General features: G+C 43.0%; 1 protein-coding gene across 1 annotated transcript in view; it reads right to left on the bottom strand.

Annotated features, from left to right (window-relative positions):
* Positions 1 to 21,212, bottom strand: part of ALDH1L2 (aldehyde dehydrogenase 1 family member L2) — a 47,370-nt gene extending 26,158 nt beyond the window's left edge. The window contains exons 1-5 of the mRNA XM_078598672.1: positions 20,973 to 21,212; positions 14,348 to 14,492; positions 10,556 to 10,790; positions 8,734 to 8,899; positions 6,879 to 6,980 (exon numbers count right to left, since the gene is read on the bottom strand). Of these exons, the coding sequence (XP_078454798.1) occupies positions 6,879 to 6,980; positions 8,734 to 8,899; positions 10,556 to 10,790; positions 14,348 to 14,492; positions 20,973 to 21,017 (693 nt within the window). The 5' untranslated portion in view covers positions 21,018 to 21,212. The remainder of the gene's footprint in view (positions 1 to 6,878; positions 6,981 to 8,733; positions 8,900 to 10,555; positions 10,791 to 14,347; positions 14,493 to 20,972) is intronic.
* Positions 21,213 to 23,225: the final 2,013 nt, after the last annotated feature.

Here is a 23,225-nt window from a genome sequence, read left to right as displayed (position 1 = left end):
AGGGAAAAAAAATGTCCTGCAGTGTTGTGGTTGCATGAGGCGATACAGTCAGTGTTTGGTGGATTGAGTCCTCAATATGGGTGGAAGAATCAATGGGTGAAGTTCCCATAAACAATTGCAATAGAAGAATGATGAGGAGGAAACTGACTGCCTTTCAGCAAGTGACTGTAATAAATCAGTGAGTGCTCAATAAACTAAACTAATCTTAGTTTACAAGGTAAGGCCCACTGAGCTATGTAGCTCTTTTTCCTAAGGACCCAGAGAAAAATCAATGTGACCACGGGGAGAACACGCAAACTCCAAATGTACAGGTGCCAGGGTTGGGATCGAACCCACGACCTTCTGTATACCAGATGAGGCAGTTAACTGTACACTCTGTGTAAAGTACACTGAGTGTACCATAATGTGTGCGTTGAGCAGCACACATATCTTGCTTTCTATGTTAAAGATGAAGCATAGTTTTTCTTTAAATGTGGCATTTTGACTGCACGTCTGCATGGCTGTTTTAAGTTATTATTGGGAAATAAACTCAATACTTAAGTGTAGCGAGTTGATGGGCTCAGCCTCGCCACTAATAACTGCAACAAATTCATCATATTAAATTAATAAAAAATCACTTAAACGTTATGGGAATATACATCGTGTAAAGGTACCAGTATGCCACCTACAGTATATGTTTCTTGGTCAGGCCACGTTCTAGTTTTATTAGAAAAATTCCCGTTGTTAACCCTTCACCGCCCGACAAGATTTTAACGTTTACACGGGTATTATATATACGCCGTGCCCGTGTAGTTATACGTGCACACCATATAACAATTTTGGCATAAAACTACGACGTGGCTTGACCCGAAAACAAATACCATACGGATCATTGTATTGGCTACGAAAACATACATTGTAAGGGACCAGAATAGTATGCAGAGAAACAAACAACCGCAATCATCCAAATACAGCATAGCAAATCTTTCACTTGCCTAGAGAGCCAAAATAAACCACACTGTTTGGATTGACTGGGTGAGTTTGCACACCGCTGTAAATGCAGTGAGTTACCTGTGGTGGGGGGTTGGTGGATCGCGTGCTGATGGGAACCATGATATGTGTGTGACAGCCACATTCCTAGATAAAGAAGTGCATGTGGGGAAGGGTACAGCAAATTGATTGCCGACCTCTTTGTGTGGAATTTAAGTGCTATCCTCTCCTATTGTTGGGAATCCTCCAATGAATAACATGAACTAAAAATATTCACCAAACATCGGACGCAGGACTTTCTGAGATTTCAATAGGACTTTTGTAGTTTAAAAAGTAAATGTTAACCTGAGCAGGAATGGAACTGGAACCTTCTGAATTTGAGTAGAGCACTCTGCCACAACAACACGTGTCTGCATTCCATGGTCAATGTATTTGGAATTACTATTACGGAGACAAAAATCACCCTGAATGCGCCCGACCTCATCAGATCTCAGAAGCTCAACGGGGCTGCACCAAGATAATAACATCGTGGATAAAACATCTGCTGGAGGCTCCTGTGGCGCTATGTTGCAGCAGATAGCAGTGCACTAAAATCAATTGGTGTACCGTACTATGCTCCAACGTCTGTGCTTCCTGCCTTTATCGGCCTGAACTTTCCATTCCAGTGAAGTATGGTCAAATAAACCCCAATAACACGCACGCCGTGGGGAGGCCTCTCATTCAGTAGTGGATGGTCAAATGGGCTGTACATGCACAAATATAAGGGTGCAGCAGTGGCGAGATGTTAACTCCCTCGTCTGGTATGCAGGAGGTCGTGTGGTTCGATCCCAATCCCGACCCTGACCCCTGCTGTATATTTGGAGTTTGCATGATCTCCCTGCGGTCGCGTGGATTTTTCTCCGGATCCTCAGGTTTTTCCCTCCACATTAGAGACATGTATTTTAGATTATTTTCCTGCTCTAAATTTCCACGTGAGAAGCCACTTTGTTGAGATATAATTTGAGGCCAGGGCCCTTCTTTAAAAGAAGCTGTAGAGCTCAATGGGCCTTGCCCGGTGTAAACAAAACACATTCCTGCGGAGGGAGCTGGTAGTGACGTTGGGTTGCTCGGTCAATGGCCAGGGTCAACGGCGGCGTGGTGTATTCCGCAAATATGCCCGACTGAGGGCGGGCACAAGCCGGCGTGAGTAGGTTAAACGTTGAGTTTTATAAGGGCACCACGGGGTGACCAGCCCCTCCCCACGCAGCCCCTCCCCACCCTCTCCACCCAGCCCCTCCCCACCCTCCCCTCCCAGCCCCACCCAGCCCCTCCCCTCCCCACCCAGCCCCTCCCCACCCTCCCCTCCCCACCCAGCCCTCCCTCTCCACCCAGCCCCTCCCTGCACGACGGACACAATAATCCCCTGTGGGCTGGTGTAACCAGGAGGAGTACTAGTAGAAGAATGTAATATCACATTCAGTTGAGATGTACAGTATGTATGTAAAACTACGTGACAATCGTAGAGATAACCTCTCGGATCGCCACTCTCCAAGAAGCCACTGAGGATTGGCGGGCGAGTGGATGATGTCGGTAACTTAGGAACCTTGGCAGATGTCATCTATTTTCCAGTGAGATAGCAGCTGGGGAAAACTCTGCTTTTGACTCCTCACGTTAGCATCATCTGCAACCAATGGCAAGCGGTGTGGCAACCGCACCCCCCTTTCATGGCACACACCCACTCAATCTGCCGCACGCCCCCACCCGCCACGTGGTGCTATCAATAGCTCGTGTATTTACGGGGGTGTGTGATCGTTCGGGAATTCAGAACCACGAGGCTCGCTCTCACCTCTCTCTTTCTCACTCAACGTGTTTCTGTAAACATTGTACACACATGCACCTAGGAGTCGACTCAGCCTCAAATCAGTGCCCGGTTCGGTGTGCAACCATCGCCACTTAGGGAGACAAAGGCGGCCGGGCGTGGTGCTGGCCACCCAACCCCCGTTTGTGTGCCATGCCGACCTTCATAGGTGGCTCGCTAACAGCACTTGCCCCAAAAGTCCGTGAAGGCTACACCGGGGACTTTTGTCAATATAATTCAAGAGTTATGTGCTCATACGTCAATGTCAATGATGTTTGTGGTGACAGGCAGGTTTGGGTTACGCGTTTGTAATCTGTCCCGTGCCACTACGCCTACTCATTACAGTAAGAGGCGTGCATGGAAGTGTACATGCAGGGTAACAGGAAACACAGCAGATACATCAATAAAGTGTCTAGTTAAAGTCAAGGTGTCTCTACTCAGGTGAATATTTGGTAGCGCTACCCAAGTGAACATGTCAACGTTGGCAGGAGCTTGGAACCGTTTGGCCTAACGTTGTATGTTGACTGGGACTCTCCATTTACAATCCTGAGCTAATGATGGTAATTCCACATTCCTGTGGTTCAGGGTGGCTTTCTCCATAGGATGACCACTTTACTGTCTAAAAAAGTGGAGAACTCATTATATTGGCCCTAGGGGAATGGAAGTATGATCAGGATGTGAACTCACAACCTTATATAAATAAACATTCTCACACACAAATTTAAATGTACAGCCCCTTTGGCAATCCACTACAAGGTGAGGGCCTCTCCATGCCATAGGGTGCCGAAATACATCTGGCAGTTCACCAGCATTGTTTCAACAAAGCTGCAGACTCAGTGTGGAAATCATTCCAGAGTTCTCTTGTACTGAATAAATGCCGCTGAAATTATGCCCTCCTGGAAGTTTGTGTGAATGATGGGATGTGTTAAAAAATGTTTTTTTTTAAGTGGAGGGGCAGATATGTGAAGGAGGTGTATTGCCTACTCTATGTATATATCTTGATTTGAAGCTTTCGTGACTGCAGGAATCCATACTCTTTGGTTATTTCGGTAAAGTCTCATAGGTAGAAAATTTAATTTAAAAAAATAATATATCGTGACATTTCGATTGCAAATAAAATCCAGCAGTGGAACTGCTTGAGGATGACCGCTTGTGTTGCAATCGAAACGTCGTGATATATTTTTTTTTTGTTGCCCACAACGCAGCCTCGCAGCAGCGGACAATTTGTACGCATGGGGGTCACTTATACAACAACAAGCACTCTCCAGGCTCAGACAATTTTCCCCTCTGTTCACCTGAGACAGAGGTTATGAGACACGAATTTTGAAAGTAATCAATTTTGAACGTTAATAATTTTTTAATTCAATTATTTTAATAGTAAACTATTTTGAACATAAACTATTTTGAAAGTTAATCATTTTTAAAGTAAATAATTTTGAAAGTAAATAATTTTGAAAGTAAACAATTTTGAAAGTAAACAATTTTGAAAGTGAATAATTTTTTAAATAAATAATTTTGAAAGCAAATTTTTTTTGAACGCTAATAATTTTGAAATTCAATTATTTTGATAGTAAACTATTTTGAACATAAACTATTTTGAAAGTTAATCATTTTGAATGTAAATAATTTTGAAAGTAAACAATTTTGAAAGTAAACAATTTTGAAAGTGAATCATTTTAAAAGTAAATAATTTTGAAAGCAAACAATTTTGAAGGTAAGAAATTTTGAAAGTAAACACTTTTGAAAAAAATACTTTTGAAAGTAAATTATTTTGAAAGCAAACAATTTTGAAAGTAAACTATTTTGAAGGTAAACAATTTTGAAAGTGAATAATTTTGAAAGTAAACAATTTTTCCAGTAAACTCTTTTTCAAGTAAACTATTTTGAAAGTAAGCAATTTTGAAAGTAAACACTTTTGAAAGTAAATAATTTTGAAAGCAAATAATTTTGAAAGTGAATAATTTTGAAAGTAAACTATTTTTTTTAAGTAAACAATTTTCAAAGTAAACCATTTTCAAAGTAAACAATTTTAAAAGTAAACAATTTGATGATGCTGAGTTGGCAGTTATGCACAAGCACAAATGACAAATAAAACTCAACACATTCATCAATATCACTTGCCTTGAAGTGAAAAATATACATGCATAATAGGCAATAAATCAGGCAATGGCCTAAAACGTCGCCTTAAAAGAATTAGTCCATTATATTATCTGCTAGGATTTAATTTAATTATGAAATGTACGTGCTATGAAGAAGAGTTATTGCCAAAAACATCACCTACAGTCTATTCTCCTATAACGTAGTAGTTGCGTTCCTAAAGAACACCACGTTTTGGCAAAATTATGTTATAAATAATATATAATGCAGGGTAAAGCACAGTCCGCGATAACACATGCAATGCGTATGCAGGCTGAACAAAGATTGAGGCACGTGGGTAGCATCTAGAAGCATCCAGCAGCATCCCACCTTGTGTGATGCTACGCCAAGGCAGCCGCACAACCGCTCATTCTTACTCGCATGACGTAGTTCTGTTTACTCGATCGCGTTATATCCAATTCACACCCGCCTTATAAAAAATGTGTTCCCTAATGCATTCATCGCGCTATATCCAATTGGCGTCATGAAAAACACACTATCGGAGAACAGACTGTATTGCCTTTCTTTTCCAGGCCACGGTGTTATTGACACATCTTTGGAGTTTTTAAAAACATATTTTTAAAGTAGGGCAATACAGTTCAATTAGTCACCTGCAATTAAGCCACTGCTCAAAGCTCTGCCCAACTGAGAGATCACACGGAGGTGTGGGAATAATTTAAACAGTTGAGGCCATTAACTTGTGCCAGAATTACATTTAACTATGAAAGTGCCCCTCTTGTGTTGTCATTTGACCTATATAGATAGCTTCATTTAACAGATGAATTCCATTAAAGTACACTTCATTAGGCTCATCACTCTCATCAATAACACTGTGACCTTTAAAGGTAAAAAAACACCCCGTATAATTGGTGACATTTCGTGCATTGGCCAAACTTGATAGTGCATATTTTGTTTCAAACAGCCGTGCGTGAATGGGGTCCAATGTATACACTTAGTTTGTACTACTGGAGTTGTTACGCTTTTGACAACCCGTATTGTAAAGTATTAACATGGACGAATTTATGAAAAGAGCGTATTGTCTACGATGATTAACAATAGTATTTTTGTTCATAGAGGAAAGCGTCAGTGACACCTAAAACTCGTTTATCAGCACAGTCCTACATTGCGATGTTTGGCGAATTCCATCACTGAATGATTGACAGAGGATTCAAGAATCCATGAACTGTGCTTCCATCCCCTGACCTCCTTGCAGCCTAGCCAGCATGCTTTGGAGTTCCACAGATCTGTGCGATCCACCAACTCTTGCCCTCAAAGCTGGACGACAGACACGAAGAGCCTTCTCTTCAGATAGCCAATAACATTACGGTATTTTGATCCCCAGAGATTTAACAAACTTGAAAACACAGGCACACCACTCAGTACACTGGTGGTGGCTTAATGTACTGAGTAAACACGAACAATGTCCACTTATCTACTTTTGTATGGAAAAAGAAAGTAAATAATGAATGACCCGAGGAATAATTGACATCTTTAAATCTGGATTTAATTATCATTATAAATATGTATGTGTGATGCACACAGTTTCCGTTCAATTCCACAGAGAGAATTAAGGCATTGGATTAGGAGGCAGTCAATCACAAGCGAAGGAGAAGAGAGGTCTTGAGCAAGGACTGGAATGGAGCCCGCATTGCATACAAGCAGCAGCGTGTTTCAGACAGCAGGTTCACCAGGTGTAGGAGTGGCTCGCCACCCATACATTCATCAATGGCATGCTTCACATTTACAAAGCCAAAGTGCTCAGGCTGACCTTAGCTGACTTCAGTCTGCATTATTTAAGGTTTATTACCACTATTAGCATAGGGATTTGAACACCACAGGCGATGACACAGGCTTGTATGCGGTCGCCCGAACACATCAAAAAGCGCAAGACCTTGTGGTGTTCGCACAATGCAGAAACGTGAGATAGTCGCCGTACCTGTGCAGCTTCTTTATGTTGTATGCCTTCATACGTAGCTCCTTCTTCTGTCTGCGGTATCCTGGGGGCTTTTCCGTCGGCAATCAGCTGAACGGCTTCCGTCTGAACAATGTGATATAACACGCGGTTGCAGTACTGGTCTACGGTGTGCACAGCACAAGGGCAGTGCTCAACACATTACCGTGTTGGACCGCATGACAAGAAGCCATGCACGACACTGGCACGCGATGGAACTTTTAAGTGGAAACATTTTTCAACCAGGTGCAGGAAAGTCAGACTGAAATACACAAATAGAAGTTACACCAAAGAGCTTGTTGGACTGAACTTAATTGATGTATTCAACGGCAAGATGACATGGGTAGATTGGGCCATGATACAAAAATATATATATATTGGAATCAGAATATTTATTTACACTGTTTGTCTGTGTCTCGCTAACAGCACCTGCCCCAAAATTCTGTTAAGGCTATACGGGGGATCTTTGTCTTTGTGACACCCACCTCGTCGTGTGCCGTGCCGGCCTTCATAGGTGCTCACTAACATCCCTTGCGCAAACAGTGTGTTAAGGCTATACGGGGGATCTTCGTCTTTGTGTGTCTGTGTGCGTGTAGTTTTCGCAGATGTCCAGTAGTTTTTTCACAGATGTCAGATATATTTGAAAAGACATGATTTGTGATACAGGAAGATGCTGATCCATGTATCGCACAGCCAATTATTGTATTGAGCTCCCCTGTGACAAAACTGAAGATTTTCTAACCAATATCACTATATTTTAAATAAGAATTAATGTGATTGGGAATAAGCTTAACTTGTGATAAGTTATTTTTTACATGTGATACATTTATATTATGTACATTCTCACTTGCCACTGTTGTCACATTGTAGACATAATTAATAAATTACCTACATTACATATAACTGCAATCATCTGCATAATGCTGCAATACTTAATGCCACAATTACTCCCCATAATGTATATCACTGCATGTATTGCATAACATCATAACACACTGCTCAACAAAACACACACAGCATTTTTTTTTTCTTCTTGGTTCTTTCGGTAAATCGAAATATAACACACAGCATTGTCATAATTCGTTATTTAATGCCACACCATAATGTATTACACAATGTGTAATAGCATAATAAATGACATATCACCACACTGCCTTGCCAAACACAATACACGACAATGCAATGCATCACACAGCACCACACTGCATTGTTCAACACAACAAATACCATTCTAATACATTATGTAACGCCACACTGAAATGTATGGAACAATGCACAACAACATGAAGTGGTGCACAGCACTCATGCACGGCCAGTGGTGGAAATGAGCCGGAACGCCCCAAAACGCTGTGGTAGGAGTGAAAATTTGAACCCAACTGCATTCCGGGAGGAATTAAAGATTAAACTTTGTTTTTTACATAGATAGTCCCCTAGACTAACAGAGAGACCCACAGAAATGCATAGAGACCCACAGACATGCACGACTACCCACAGATGCGCACAAAGATCCACAGATGAGCACAGAGACCAACAAACTCAGAGACTCAGAGGAGCACAGATACCTACAGACACCCACAGATAAACCCGTAAACCCACAAACACACAGACACCCGCAGACACACACAGAGACCCACAGACACGGGCAGAGACCCACAAACGTGTAAAGACACCCACATAAGGAGCGAAGCTCCTCCCCTTCAGATCTAGTGTACGGTCCAAATCTAGTGGGGGTGGTTGGGGGGGATCATTTATGAGTTCCCCCCATAATATCTCCCCATTCCCAGCCCTCTGCACCGCACGGCTCGACGCAACACTCAGCTCAGTGGGGCGCCGCGCTCACCATGGCCTTGATGCCCTCGGGGTAGAGGAAGCGGTTGTAGAGCGAGTCCACCGTGTCATTGGGCTCGACGCGGCACTCACGCTGTAGCAATAAGGGCCCCGTGTCAAGGCCGGCGTCTGCCCAGAACACGCTGAGGCCTCCGCGCTGGTCCCCGTGGATCAGAGTCCTGCAAGCCACAAAAGACAAAGACCCCCCCCCATATAGCCTATTAACAGACTGTAGGGGACAAGTGCCGTTAGCGAGCAGCGCCTATGAAGGCCGGCACGGCACACGAGCAGGTGGGTGGCCAACACAACGCCCGGCCGCCTTTGTCTCCCCAGAGGCTATGTTTATACACCGCACCAGGTACTCATTTGAGTCGACCTAGGGGAGGCCCAAGACCGGTTCAGATCATCGTCACTATTGTTGGCCATAAGTGGGAATTGAACTTCGGAGCCACCCACACACACAACACACACACACACAAACACACAATGATGCTTTACCACTGCGTTGGTTTTCGTGCTGTACGGCGCCATACCCAGTGACCTGCCGATGTGTGTTCGGGTTGTACCGTGTGTTGTTCGGCAAAATGTCCGACGTTTTGCTGCATCTGGTGGAAGCTTCTTCGGGAACTGAATTGAGCAGCTAAATTTTTCTCTCGGTTATAAAGCATTGCCTGCTGCTGCTGGTATTGCAGTTCTTAACGTTGATTTGCTCAGCTCTCTGATATAGACTGAGAATGCAGTAATGAGAAGGATGCATTTTTTTAAAGGAAAACCTGGGAAGTTTTGGCCAATTCAATTTTCAAGGAGCGTTTTGCCTGTTGGAGAGGACCCGTGCCCAAGGACAAAATCAACACACACGTGGGGACAATACTGAGAGGTCGACACAGACGTGCTCATAGGACCAATTGGTTTACCGCCTTACTGCCCGGCACGTGTGGGAGTTCCACAAATCAAAGCGTCTCACGCTGGATTGCGTGCGCAGTGTATGAGTGCAATGCCCGTTGAGGGACTGGGCTGTCTGTCAGTCTCTTCCAATACATCCAAAGCACTTAGGCCTGTACTTGTTGTGACACATAAGCCAGCCTTTACCACGTGATCAATAACGCACGGGTCTGTTAAATGCCACGCCTGTCAGGGGACTTTCGTGACTCCATCGATAGCTGCTACTGCGATTGTTCACTGACACCTGCCCAGTAAGTGCTTGCTACTCTATCAGTAACGCCTGGGCCTGGGTGCATGTGACCTCTCAGAAAACCTTCACTACTCACTCGTAAAAAATCCGGAGTAACTAGCTGTCGGTGAGCCTTCACTATTCCTCAAGGCATCAAAATCCATAAATTGACAAGCAATATTAATGCGTTAGTATCGCTGTTATTTTAATCACACGTCCAGGATAACGATGCTGGAATCACAATAATTGCAGATATAACCAATTCCTGTACTGTATGTATTGGATATGACACTTTCAGCTGTCCTGTGTCACTATTCCACTGAGAATAAATCTAATAAGTATATATAACGATGTACCTCCTTTCCTCGCAATTCAATTAATTCACAAATTTAGTATCGTTTCAATCAAGGAATGTCCTCCTTATTTGTACCCTCTGTTTTGTATCGTCTCTCTAATCTCTACGTGTCTCACGTTGTTCAGTCTTGTTCGTCCCACAAATGTAAAGGTCGTCATTGCGAAAAAATTTGCATGTAATTTGCACTTCGATGCACGCATCGATGGGCAGGGTCTGCGGCAATACCAATCGGCTATTCGCTACGTGCCAAAAAACAACCGTGGCAGCGTCCGGTATCGCACGCGAACCTGAACGAGAAGCGGAACCTACCAATTGATGGCGGAGGCACCACGGTGGCGAGGCAGCAGGGACGGGTGGTAGATGATGGAGCCGTGGCTTGGGTGATCTATGACGTCCATGGGGATGAACTGCGAGCAGAAGGGCAGCACGTTGAGCTGGGCTCCGAGGGACTTGTACGCCTCCAGCACCTCCGGAATGGGCTTTCCCTTCGTCCTCCAACGAGGGAACTTGAACACGGGCGTCCCCTCCTTGTCGGCCACCAAAGCTATCGGAGTGCAGAGCAGCTGAGAAGTTAATACACGAGGGCCCCTGTGCGACAAGAGTTCACATCACAGCTTTGGGTTGACGTCGTCGGCCTTGTTGTCTCTGGGGTCATTAAAATAAGTACCATGTTGTAGGAAATCAACAGAAAGGACTTGCATGAATAGGGCACGTGCTTAAATGTCTTGGTAACTCGAGGTGCCTCAGAGCGCATCTCATCTCATCTATTCCAATGCCTTGCTATAGAGTTTCGGCAAGGGGATCCCTAGTGGCAGCCAGCCTTATGCGGGACGTGAACGCAGCACTGGCCTGAAAATGGGAATAAGTCTGCATTAGTCTACCAGGAGGGGAGGGTGTTGCGCTGTGGATTTTCCCAATTATGTATTTTGCAAGTAATTTATCAAATTTGGAAGAAGTAGATGATGACATCAACACACAAGGCCTACTAATTTGTATTTAAGATTAGGGGACCTTCAATCTCTGCTGGGAAGAAGATGGCACGTATTTATGGTTAATGCACCTGCAGTGGTTGTCCTATGGATTGTATGGTCCATTCCATAGGAACGTGGAATTTTGAGCACTGCTTCAGAACCATGTATGTATTATGTAGAACTTCTTTCACACAGTACACAATCTACCATGCTAATCGGAGGTGCGGGGGAAGGACAACAAACTTAACACAAAAAGCAGTTCTAAAGAAATTCGTTTTCAATCTAGATTTAAAAGTGCACAGCTCCAGTGGCTTTCTAATATCGGAAGAGCGTTCCAGACGGCCGCAGAAGTGCATCTGGAAGCGCACAATGAAGTGACCATCTTTGTTCTATGGCCATCCAAATGCTGCTGCGAGGAGAACCGGAGTTCGCGTGATGGTTTATGCTCCTTGACGAGACCAGCAAGGTATTGTGGTTCATTTGTGGCCAGCACTTTGTGTCTAATAACTGCGCCCTTATACTGATAGGAACCTCCTGGTTACACCATCCCACAGGGGATTATTGTGTCCGTCTGTCCGTCGTGCAGGGAGGAGCTGGGTGGGGAGGGAGGGGCTGGGTGGGGAGGGGAGGGTGGGGAGGGGCTGGGTGGGGAGGGTGGGGCTGGGTGGGGAGGGGAGGGTGGGGAGGGGCTGGGTGGGGGGTGGGAGGGGTGGGGCTGGGTGGGGAGGGGCTGGTCACCCCGTGGTGCCCTTATAAAACTCAACGTTTAACCTATTCACGCCGGCTTGTGTCCGCCCTCACAGTCGGGCATAGTTGCGGAATACACCACGCCGCCGTTGACCCTGGCCATTGACCGAGCAACCCAACGTTCCTATCAGCTCCCTCCGCAGGAATGTGTTAACGTATTCGTTCAACAACCAGAAGCCAATGCAGCTCGGCAAGCATTGGACTAGCATAGAGCCTCGATGTGAAAATGTATATGGACGGTGAAAATAAGTTCAATGTACATACATACATACACCCACTATTTTTTTAATAGTATTTAGATGTCAGTAGCTAATCATAGCAGTATATGACCGAGCACTACAATGCTTTATTGTTCAGAATTCTCATGAGAAATTAAAGGACACTTAATTGACGACGGATGACAGAATGGCAGACGTTGCGGATCTGGCTCAGTGAGCTGGCTATAATTACATTCCCAGTGAACCAATAAATGCGTCACCACTGGAAAATATAAACCTCGTTTTGATGACGACTCTTAAAATGCCCATTTAATTTGTCACTTGGAGCACTGCCTGAAAGTGTGTGCAATGCCCAAATGACAATTGCAAAAATTCTAAGAGTGCTGTTTGAAATTCAGAAAATGTAGGAACACAGTTGCACAAAGGCAATAAAACGGGTTTTTTTTTTACCCGTTAGCTGACAATGCAGTTGTATGTCTGTATGGTGAACTTCTTTCGCAACGTACATACCCAACTGTGCCAATCGGAGATGCAGTTGTGCACACGACGAAACAAAAGCTAAACTAATAGTAAATTTATCACGTTGAAAACTGTGTAGGAAGAGTAAAGGATGAATCATGCCTATATTCATTAAATGTTTGTTCCCAGTGGTCTGAGTGAACTCATCTGACATTCAAAAATAGCTTCACTTTATACATAAAGGCACGAACACATTTAGGCACGAACACTGTTCATTGAATGGGTTTTATTCATTTTTCACTTATAACCTCTATACTATTAATTATTGTATTACTTCATTAAGTTATTTGATATCACACTCATGAAAAAAAACTGTGGCCTTAAAAGGAAAAGTACGCAATAGACCATGGCCTTTCGTCTAAGCACATAGAGTGGCGACTTCACTTTACACAATGAGGCCTATTAAGAAGGGATATTGCCTAAAACATTGCCTATTATATATTTTTCCTTTTGAAGGCAAAGTTAATAAATAAATAGTTTTATTTAGGTGAAATTTCCATTTCAATTGTGTAAGGATATTTAACAAAGTGGAAATTCATGCAGAATCACACCACAGAAAGGTTTGATTTCGAGTGCTTACCAAACATATTGATTACACTGTGTAATAATTTAGATTCATATGTTGTTTTTTTCTGACTTCATTGAAAATAGGTACATTAAAATATCACTGTCCTGGTCACAAAAGCAAAGTTTGTGGGGAATAATAGCCATTTTATATACTTTTTAGGCATAAGCAATTACGAAATAACAATTACTACCCAGGAACAAAAATTGTGTTACATAGTGTGATACTCCCAATGATTGCTTTCTCTATTTAATGATTCAAATAATAAGTAGTTTATGCAATGATATTCATTTGTATTTTGGAACTGTATTCTTAAGGCTTGAAGTGTGAGTCTGCTTTACTGTTCCAGTTCACCAAACAGTAACATTTCCAAAGACCCAATATCTGATAACAAAAAACAGATCTTATTGGTGACACTGGTTACAGCGCTTGACTCATACTCAGGTCACGAGTTCAAATTTTGCACGATAAAATCACCACCACTTTGAGGGAACTCAAATGCGCTTTTTGTTGAATGGGCCAACTATACCTTGCCATAGGAACATGTAATATCACCCACTGACTCAAGGTCATCAACAAAAAACTATTTTAACTTTATTTTTAATTTACCAGGTAAGGCACACTGAGCTAGATAGCTCTTTTTCAGAAGTGACCGAGCCGCAAATGATAGCTCAACAACGTGGCTTATCGCGTGGACTTGTATTACAACCAAATATTCTAAAACGCACGCTTCTAAATGTGGAGGGAAAAACTGGAGGACCAGGAGAAAAATCCACGTGACCATGGGGAGAACATGCAAACTCGAAATATACAAGCGTCAGAAATATACAAGCGTCAGAGTCGGGATCCAACCCACAACCTCCTACATATCAGGAAATGGAGATAATATCTCACCACCGTGACACCCCATCTCGGCCCTCCACGATCACCACCCCACAACATCAACATTTTATAACATTAAGCAATACTACATATCCCCATGATAAAGTATTCTAAGTGATATGTTGCACAAACAATGCAATATAAATAATCATATAAATACTCACTGATGCAATTGTGCTAAGCTAAGTACGAAACTTACCCAAGGGGTCGGGCTTTCCATTGACATCAGGGATGGTGAATACCCCCACGATAGCATGGCCCTCCTTCCGCAGGGACTTGTACACCTCCTGTCCGAACAGGCTCTGTCCAATCACAGCCACCTTCAGCTTGTTGGCATAATAAACCTGAAAAGACAGCAACAAAGGATGCAGGGCAAAATAATGGGATCATTTTATAGGAATACAGGCATATGGTATCATTAAACTCAAGGTGAAATTTAAAGTGTGTCCTGACTCTAACGTCAATGGAACTGCACTGATCTAATTTAGCTTTACCACCACACTTATAATTGGGTGCAAGCCAGCAGCCTCAATGCTTTCCCATGTTAGACCTCTAGAAATTGTCATTATTACGTAATATGTTTTTAGGTTCCGATTATGAATTCCCTCCCCACCCCCAATTGCATCCCAATTGTGTTGTCAGCATCATGTTATTTGATTCATATTCTTAGGTTTTTTCGGTAAAGTCACGTAGGTAAAACATCAAAATTAATGAAAATAAAATAAAATAAAACGAAAATCACGACGTTTCGGAGGCAACACAAGTCTCCGTCATCAGGTGGGACCGTCACAGCCGAATTAGCTGCATCAAGTGAGGCAATGATTCAAGATGTAATCCCTTATAAGCAAATTGAAGGGGGGACGAGAGGGGATTACATCTTGAATCATTGCCTCACTTGATGCAGCTAATTCGGCTGTGACGGTCCCACCTGATGACAGAGACTTGTGTTGCCTCCGAAACGTCGTGATTTTCGTTTTATTTTATTTTATTTTCATTAATTTTGATGTTTTACCTACGCGACTTTACCGAAAAAACCTAAGAATATGATTCCTTGCAGTCACGAAAGCTTCAAATCTAGAATTATTTGATTCAATTTCCATTTGCATCTCTCGCATACCAGATCACAGCCCTTCATGTTAGAGAACAACCAATGGAAGTGGACATCACAGAGCTACATTTTCAAGTGACCTCTGATCCACGCAGCAGAGGGCAACACTTTTTCACCCACTGCATATGACAGTCATGTTCATTGCATGACAGTCAGACCGATTTTTAAATCTCAATGCTGGAATTTGACTACATCAAATGCAGAACCAAAGTTAATGTGATGGGGTTTTTTGTGTGCAGTTATTAGTAACCAGGCTGAGAGCATCAACCCATGACACTTGAGAACCCGGCTGAATCACAGGCAGTTACTTGGATTTAAACCCAGGATCTTACCAATGCCAGCTCTGCACTCTTTATCTCTGAGCCACCCAGCCACCTTGCATTTAATTTGTATTCCATATCAATACGATACAGCACGTGTTAATTGTTAAGTCAAAGTGTCTCCCAGCTTCAACGGGATTGGGTTATGCTCATGTATTCGTCGTGAGCACTGTAAATATTGGAAATTCCACATTACTATGATGGGGGCCAGTCTCTCCATACAATAATCACCATTGAATTCCCATGACACGGTAACCATTTTATTGACCAATGCATGAACGTAGGATTTGTTGAACACTCGACTGCGATTTCTATTTTAGCCTTCTGGTTGTGAGTTGAATGATGTAACCAGGCATCATGCCAGAGGTCAGTCATTCCATAGCTCGAAAAGTAACACATTAAAATTCCCATATATCCGCAAAAATATTTTTTTGTAGTTGTAACAAGTGAAATTAAGGTTATTTCGTCATGAACATAACACTGAATTCTAAACAAACAAGCTGTTATGGTCAAGGATTTTCTGCAGGGTCTACATTTTTAATATCTGCACCTCCGAATATTAGCACGGTTGAAGGTGTACGGTGCGAAAAAAGTTCAACATACAGTACATCCAAATACTGCACAATACATGGTCTTTTATGATCTATACATTTTCCCATTATTTGAGTCTCACAAAGTCTTACCTCCCAGCTGGTGAGACTGTGGTTGCAGCACTCTCAATCGGAATATTCTAAGTTGAAATCTCAGTACCGTACAAACCTTGTGGTCAGTCCGGTTTTACTGATGATTTTCACCGAGTCTTTTAAATATCAAAAGGTGCGTACATAAATGTGTGCCGGTGAATTTATTTTGAATCAGGAATAATATAAAAAATGTATTGGTACAAGGTTATTTGTCTGTCTAGAAGATTCTTCCAAAACCTCTTGAAATGCTCATATTCTTTTCGGATTTAAATTCTGCGCGATCAAAGTAAGATCTGTCCAATCAAAAAAATTATTCGTTATTAAGATGAAGTAGTAATTTTGCCCTCCATCTCAAATGTGCAAACAAATAAATGTGCATCTTGATAACAAACAAAAAAATAGCCGGATGCTGCAGTAGTAGAATCTGTCATGTTTGTCATGCAATTGTAAGGCTGAAGGTTAAATTCCTCTGGGGTTAATAAAAATGAGAACCGTTTTGTGAGAATATTAACAGTAGTTTCACTTGGGAAAACCTCACCCACGCCTGCGGAATTTAGAAATTCCACCACCAGCTCAGGGTTTATTAAAATGATGAGAGCACAGATCCACACTCAATTGAGCAGGAAATCATTTGCACTTTTTAAAACCTGACTTGGCAAAAATATATCGCTTCATATTGTTTAACAGAGGGGTTATGGTAATTTATAATGATCAAATATTCACCAATATCACATGAGCAACCTAACCCTTTTAAAGCTCTCTAACACCTGTATTCCTCTATATTATACCATATTTATTGCAAATGTATATTATACAACATTTAACGTCTGCATTATATCGTACGTAAAAGGTAAACATAAATATGCAGTGCATTACCCCTTGCAATGGCTCTCTTGAAAAAAATCACATAGATCATTCATCGTAACGTTGTTCACCTGGTCAAATAATCACTGCTCTCTCTCTCTCTCTCTTATTGTGCTCAATGGCTACGCACAAAATAATAAGTACAGAGTAGTTACTTTCATACAAAACGTTTTTTGCAAAGTCAGAACATTAGCATAGAATTGGATCAATGGAGGTCAATAATTGACCAAGCACTTTGTTATATTTAGCCGGACGGAAGACTCTTAATTATACGGGATATAAAGCTCTATAAACTGACCACATTATAATCAATGCGTATAGATAGCTGATATATAATTTAGCCCGGATTTAATTATTGGACAGTTGGTGAATTACCATCATGGTCGTCATCAATGAATGCTGATGAGTGTTGAATGAATCGCCACAACACAGTGCAGCGTATTTCGCATGTCATTGCCAGCTTACGAGGCATGTGCCACGCGGTCGGTCCGCTGCATCGCAAGGGTTCGTTTTTAGAATTCTGTGCGCCGTTTTGGTGACAGTGATATATTAGACTGCGGTATATTTGCGGTTGAATAGTCTCACACACACACACAAGCAGTCGCGCACAAACACACCAATAAAGACCTGCTGCATGAATATAAATTTGGCGTTTTAAAGCTATTCTATCAGTGTTGCCAGATCACTAGTTATAACCTACAGTCTGTACCGTTTGTAAAGAAATCAGTAACATTTAATATATTTACAAATATATTTGAAACGATATAATTTGTTTTTGGTGCTTTTTTTCAGGCTTTTTTCATATACCGCGGATTATTTGCAATTAAATACCTTGTGGTGGCAGAATAAGCCACCCTAAACAACGGATCATCGCAATCACTCTTGGCCAACGCACTGTAGGATGCCACCACAATCTCTCACCACAATACTGCAGTGTAATCACTCTCAGAATGACATGAACCCATATGACGTAAGTATCATGAATAAAACAGTGCTGTCATGCTCTTTGGTTTTTTCGGTAAAGTCACGTAGGTGAAAACAAAATTAAATAAAACAACTAAATTAAATCACGACGTTTCGGAAGCAACACAAGCATCCGTCATCAGGTGTGACTGCTCCAGCAAAATTACTGTAGCGTATGAAGAGAGCTATTTAGAGACACGTGTTTATATAGGGTACTAAGGGGGGGGAGGAGCCAAGGGGTCGGGGGGAGGCATGCGCCAGGCCGTGCTGTCACAGGTAATGTTAACAGTACAGTAGTGTATATGCCACGTGACTGTGTCATGGCTCATTTAGTAGAGTATACTCGGTGTTCTGAAGAGTGCGAGTTAAAATCCCTGTCAGGTTCAAACCTGCCCTCCAGGATGGGTAAAATAAGCATTAGTTCGCGAACAATCACGTAGTTTTGTCAGCAGTGCTTGTTTGTTTAGTTTTTTAAAGTTAATATACTGTAATCGTTCAGGCAAATTGCATGTCACAATCATTGAGGAATCACAGATGAGTGGGAATGCAGCCTGGCAGTGAGCCGGTGCCAACAAGTGTCCAAGCTCTGCAGTCCTCAATAGAGTAAGATGTTTCCAGCAAATGAATGACTATGAATACATGTGGGAAGAAACCGGAGCAACCGTAGAAAACATATGCCTGAGTGGAGCCAATACTCTATCTCATACAGAAGGGAGGAATGATTCATCCACACTTTACAGTGCATTATGCTGGCGAGCCAGGGACCGGCACCACAACAAACACGAGATGGGAGTTTCACAACATTCGTGCGCTCCACCAATCATCCTCGCCTCCGCAGCTGTCATAGGAATATGGAGTTTCCACCACTGGCTTAGATGACTGCCAATGAAGATGCATTTTACAACTGAAAATGAACATACTTTGGCTCCAGAATTTTCTTAATGGGGATTCACTTGTATTTCAAAGGACTCATGATGGGCAGTGAAGTACAAAAATCTTTGACACTGCATTTGACATTTACCAAAAAGGGCTTAGATGACACGAAAAAGCAGAGCTCATAAGATTGGGAATTACATCCTTATTTGAATCACATCATTTTACAATTGCTAAGTGCGCTGGAGGTTACAGTTAGTCGTGTGACGAGTGTAAGAAACCCTCGCATCGGCTTACATCTTGCGTAGCAGCCGAGCTACGCGTGGCTATGTTCACAGGCTCGGTGTGTCCGTGTGGGTGGCGATTGTGCTGCCTGTGGTGACACTGCATGGGGGTGGCGGTGACGAATGCACGGAGAGAGCCACACGCGGGGCAATAGCCCACAAGACCCACGCAGTCCACCCCTACCGTACATACCCGAAACGATGCGCATCATTTAAATAATCACTTCCACAATTTCACGGGGAGAGGGAGGGGTGGAATTACTTGCGCTACTAGCAGAGGTATTGTGGTAAATGTCACACTTCCACATGTCAAAACGTATGTAGTCTCAGATGTTTGCTTGTGATACGTATCCCTGTTTAATATTATCATTCACTGAAATATGATTGGTTGTATCTTGTTACGCTGTAGGGAAATAACAATGCGATTAATTTACCCAGCAGGAAAGCCTCGGTGCTTCTCCAAGAGACACTTTCTCAGGAGGACCCTCATTTGTATTACGTCCTCAGCACATGCGATTACAAACACGAAGTGTTCCAGGGGATGACACGGGTCTATTAAACCGCACAGTTTATATATTGTTGCAATTGTACACTACGTCTACACGGCATATGGATGCATCATATAATACAGGACATATACACCACCAAATACGTGCTATTAAATTGTGTATATCGAAAACATACATGAATACACACGTGTTTATAATTGCCTACAATTGTAACAGTATTGTCGACTGTTTGTGACGTCTTGACCATGAATACATACTGTTAACAAGTTGCATTCCTATTAGTTGTATTCTATGTATGCGGGGTTTAGGTACATCACATTTTAATGCCACTTATTTACACAAACGGAACTTGCCAACACATTTTTTTAAATATATCAACTGCGACCCCACACGATTAAAATCAAATACCGTACACTTCCACAAATATTGTAACAGCAACAAACCAAACAGTGAGCGAGCCTTGCCAAACACAGCAGTACATTTAACAATGTATTAAATGCATCCGGTCAGTGTATTATGTAATGGTATAGCGCAGCTGCGGCAGCGACATGCATCCGTTTTACACATGGGGGGGAGTTAATATCAGCCAAAAGGGGGAGAATTGGCAGTGGCTCACGACTACAAACTTAGTACGGAGTTTCTCTCTCTCGAGTCACAACTATTATGCAATCAGGAATGCCACGTACATTGCAGTGCACATGTTCAGTGCAGTACAACAAGTTCAAGCCGAGTCAAAGTGTCCCCTACATCCCACCAACCCACCCACCCCCCGATATGGCCAACCGAACGACAGGCACGGACGACGCCCATCTACGATGATAGCACGGCTCCATCGACGGAAATTCCACATTCCCATGACGGGCCAATCTATCCAGCGGACGATAACAATGTCACCGTAACGTCAGATTTCATGGTTACATATATACCGCGTACAACTGCTGCATGCGCTGTCACTAGCATGCACATGCCCCCCCAAAAAACCGCATGCGACGTACACGTGTTGTATTATACACACAGATACAGTGCGCTCGATTCGAATTACCCAACACCACACACATAGGACTGAAGGTACATTGTCGAACTGTGTACAACGGAGCCTAAGGACACACGCACACACACACGAACGAGACGCGCATGTCACACACACACACCGCACATACGCAGGTGCGTCAGTGACCACATGAGCCGCGTCCATACAAAAGAAACGCGCGTCAACTCACTCTGCCGGCTGACAACCTCCGCACGAAGGTGTGAGCAGCCAACATTGTCAGTCAGCCCTCCTGCACTCGAAACCCCTCAAATATCCCTCGTCCGGGGAAATGAAAAAGCTCCCTCGCCTCTTCTCTCCCGTCTCTGGCGTGTGCGCAAGAGCTAAACGGCACCGTCGCCTTATATATGTGTGTGTGTGAGCGTGTGTGTGTGCGGCAGTGTTAGCAAAGGCTTTAGTGGGAGGGGAGGAGGAGGTGGTGGTGTGTGGAGGGAGGGGAGGAGGTGGTGGAGGCTGGAGGGCTGACGCAACGCGAGCCGGGCTGATGCGAGACAAACCGAGGGTTCCCTCCCTCCCTCTCCTCCCTTCCTCCCTCCCTCTCCTCTCCCGTGTGGTTCTCTCTCTCTCTGCCCCGGTCAGCACTCAGCAGTGACTCACATCCACCGCTTCTGACCCACCATCAGCATGGGCAGTAGCGTAACGAACGTGGGGGGGGGGGGGTCAGATTTAATATGCTGTTGTGCAATGTATTGGGTGGGAAAATAGAACGTGTTAAAGGTTACCAATGTACATTAATTTTTTTGTGTATAGTATTTTCCGATTCAGATGATATGACGTGTAGCATTCTGTGTAAACAATTTCACAACAACAAACAAAATATCAAGGAGATGTGATTAATTGGTTGACTTAAGTACTTCCCGCTGCCTAAAATCGTCTTCAGCTAAGTTATGTGAACACAATACATCCACACCAAGTTTTACTTCTCGCAGAATAGTAATGCTCAGAACGTCGGCAACAGCCCGATTTGAACCTTTGTTCAAAAATCCACATCACTTGCATTTCGCTTATAACCTGCGTAAATGCGTGGGCAGTACTCGTACCTTACGTGAAGTGCACCCATGTTCAAATGAGCATTGGATGTGCTCATCTTCATTGATGACATTAAGCCAATGGTGGAAATTCCACGTATATATGGCAGGACCAGTATAGAGCATTCATTGTTACTGGGTAAATTGGTTCAATAACACACTATAACATGAACATACTTATATTATTGAAAAAGTAGCTTGTTTTTTTATATATTGTCTCATTTACATTAAAGTAGTAAAGTGTATCCCTGTGTAGGGTGGGGATCATCTTAATGTATGGCCCCAGAGGGACGATAGGCTGAGTTAGCCATCTGTGGGCATTTAAAGTCAACCAACTGATTGTGAATCTCTAACCGCAGCACCACTCAGCCCCCGGTTTGCATTGCAAAACCTCAAAAGGGTGAAATTAAATGTACCTAAACACCACACGCTGGATGAGTATTTATAGTAGGCCACCTGAGCCTTATGAAACTATTTTTGTATTAATATGCGAGACTTTAAACTGTGCACATTGTAATGTGGCGTGTGTGTGTGTGAATGTTCCACAGACGTCTGCTCTGACACGCACAGAGAAAATGTGCCAGTATTATTACAGAAGATGGGGGGGGGGGCAAATATACCCTACAGCAGCAGTGTTTATGCAACTAGACTCTGCAAATACAAGAGGTCAGTTACTTGTCCGGTTATCTACTGCCATTCATTTGTTGTGACCGTTATTGTCTCATCATGATTACACAGCTAAACGTTGTAATGTCCACACACACACGCACACACTGGCATTCACAAGTGTGGACATGCTCAGAGACTCACTTTGATATGAATGTAGTGCAATACGTATATGTACAATGCTATTCTGGCCTGGTGGCACTGTGGGTAACATATGTAACACACAGAAGTCCCAGTTGGGGATTAATGCTCGTTCGTACCACGGATCAGAATAGGAACGGGCAACTTTTTAATTATGAGTCCACTTCTGTTATCCACAGTGGCAATTGGCCGTATTGGCCTCACTTCTATGATGTTCAAAAAAATGGTACTACAGTATGCATGCTGAACTTCTTTTGCACCCTACGTAGCCAATCATGGTAATCGAAGTTGGGAGAAATTTGTACAGTACTTGCTTACATTCGGGATTTCTGGCAGGGGAATTAAGCCTCCTTGTTAAAGTGGTATATGTATCCTTGGCCTAACTACCGCAATAAAATAAGTACGGAATATATATGCCGCATAATGTATTCCATTATAGTATCAGAACCAATTGCGACATTCACAACAGACAACTAAAGGCAGGAAGACACCTAAGAGATGGAATAGAAACTTCATGATGACTGTTAGAAACGTGGGTTTGGGCAGGACACATTGCTAGAAAGGCATGATATCAGATGGAGGAGACCACT

The sequence above is a fragment of the Lampetra planeri genome, chromosome 11 (assembly GCF_965212315.1).
Source record: "Lampetra planeri chromosome 11, kcLamPlan1.2.h2, whole genome shotgun sequence".
In the NCBI taxonomy this organism is placed as follows: Eukaryota; Metazoa; Chordata; class Hyperoartia; order Petromyzontiformes; family Petromyzontidae; genus Lampetra; species Lampetra planeri.
The sequence above is the reverse complement of the archived record's forward strand: the minus strand, read 5'-3'. Positions and strand labels throughout refer to the sequence as shown.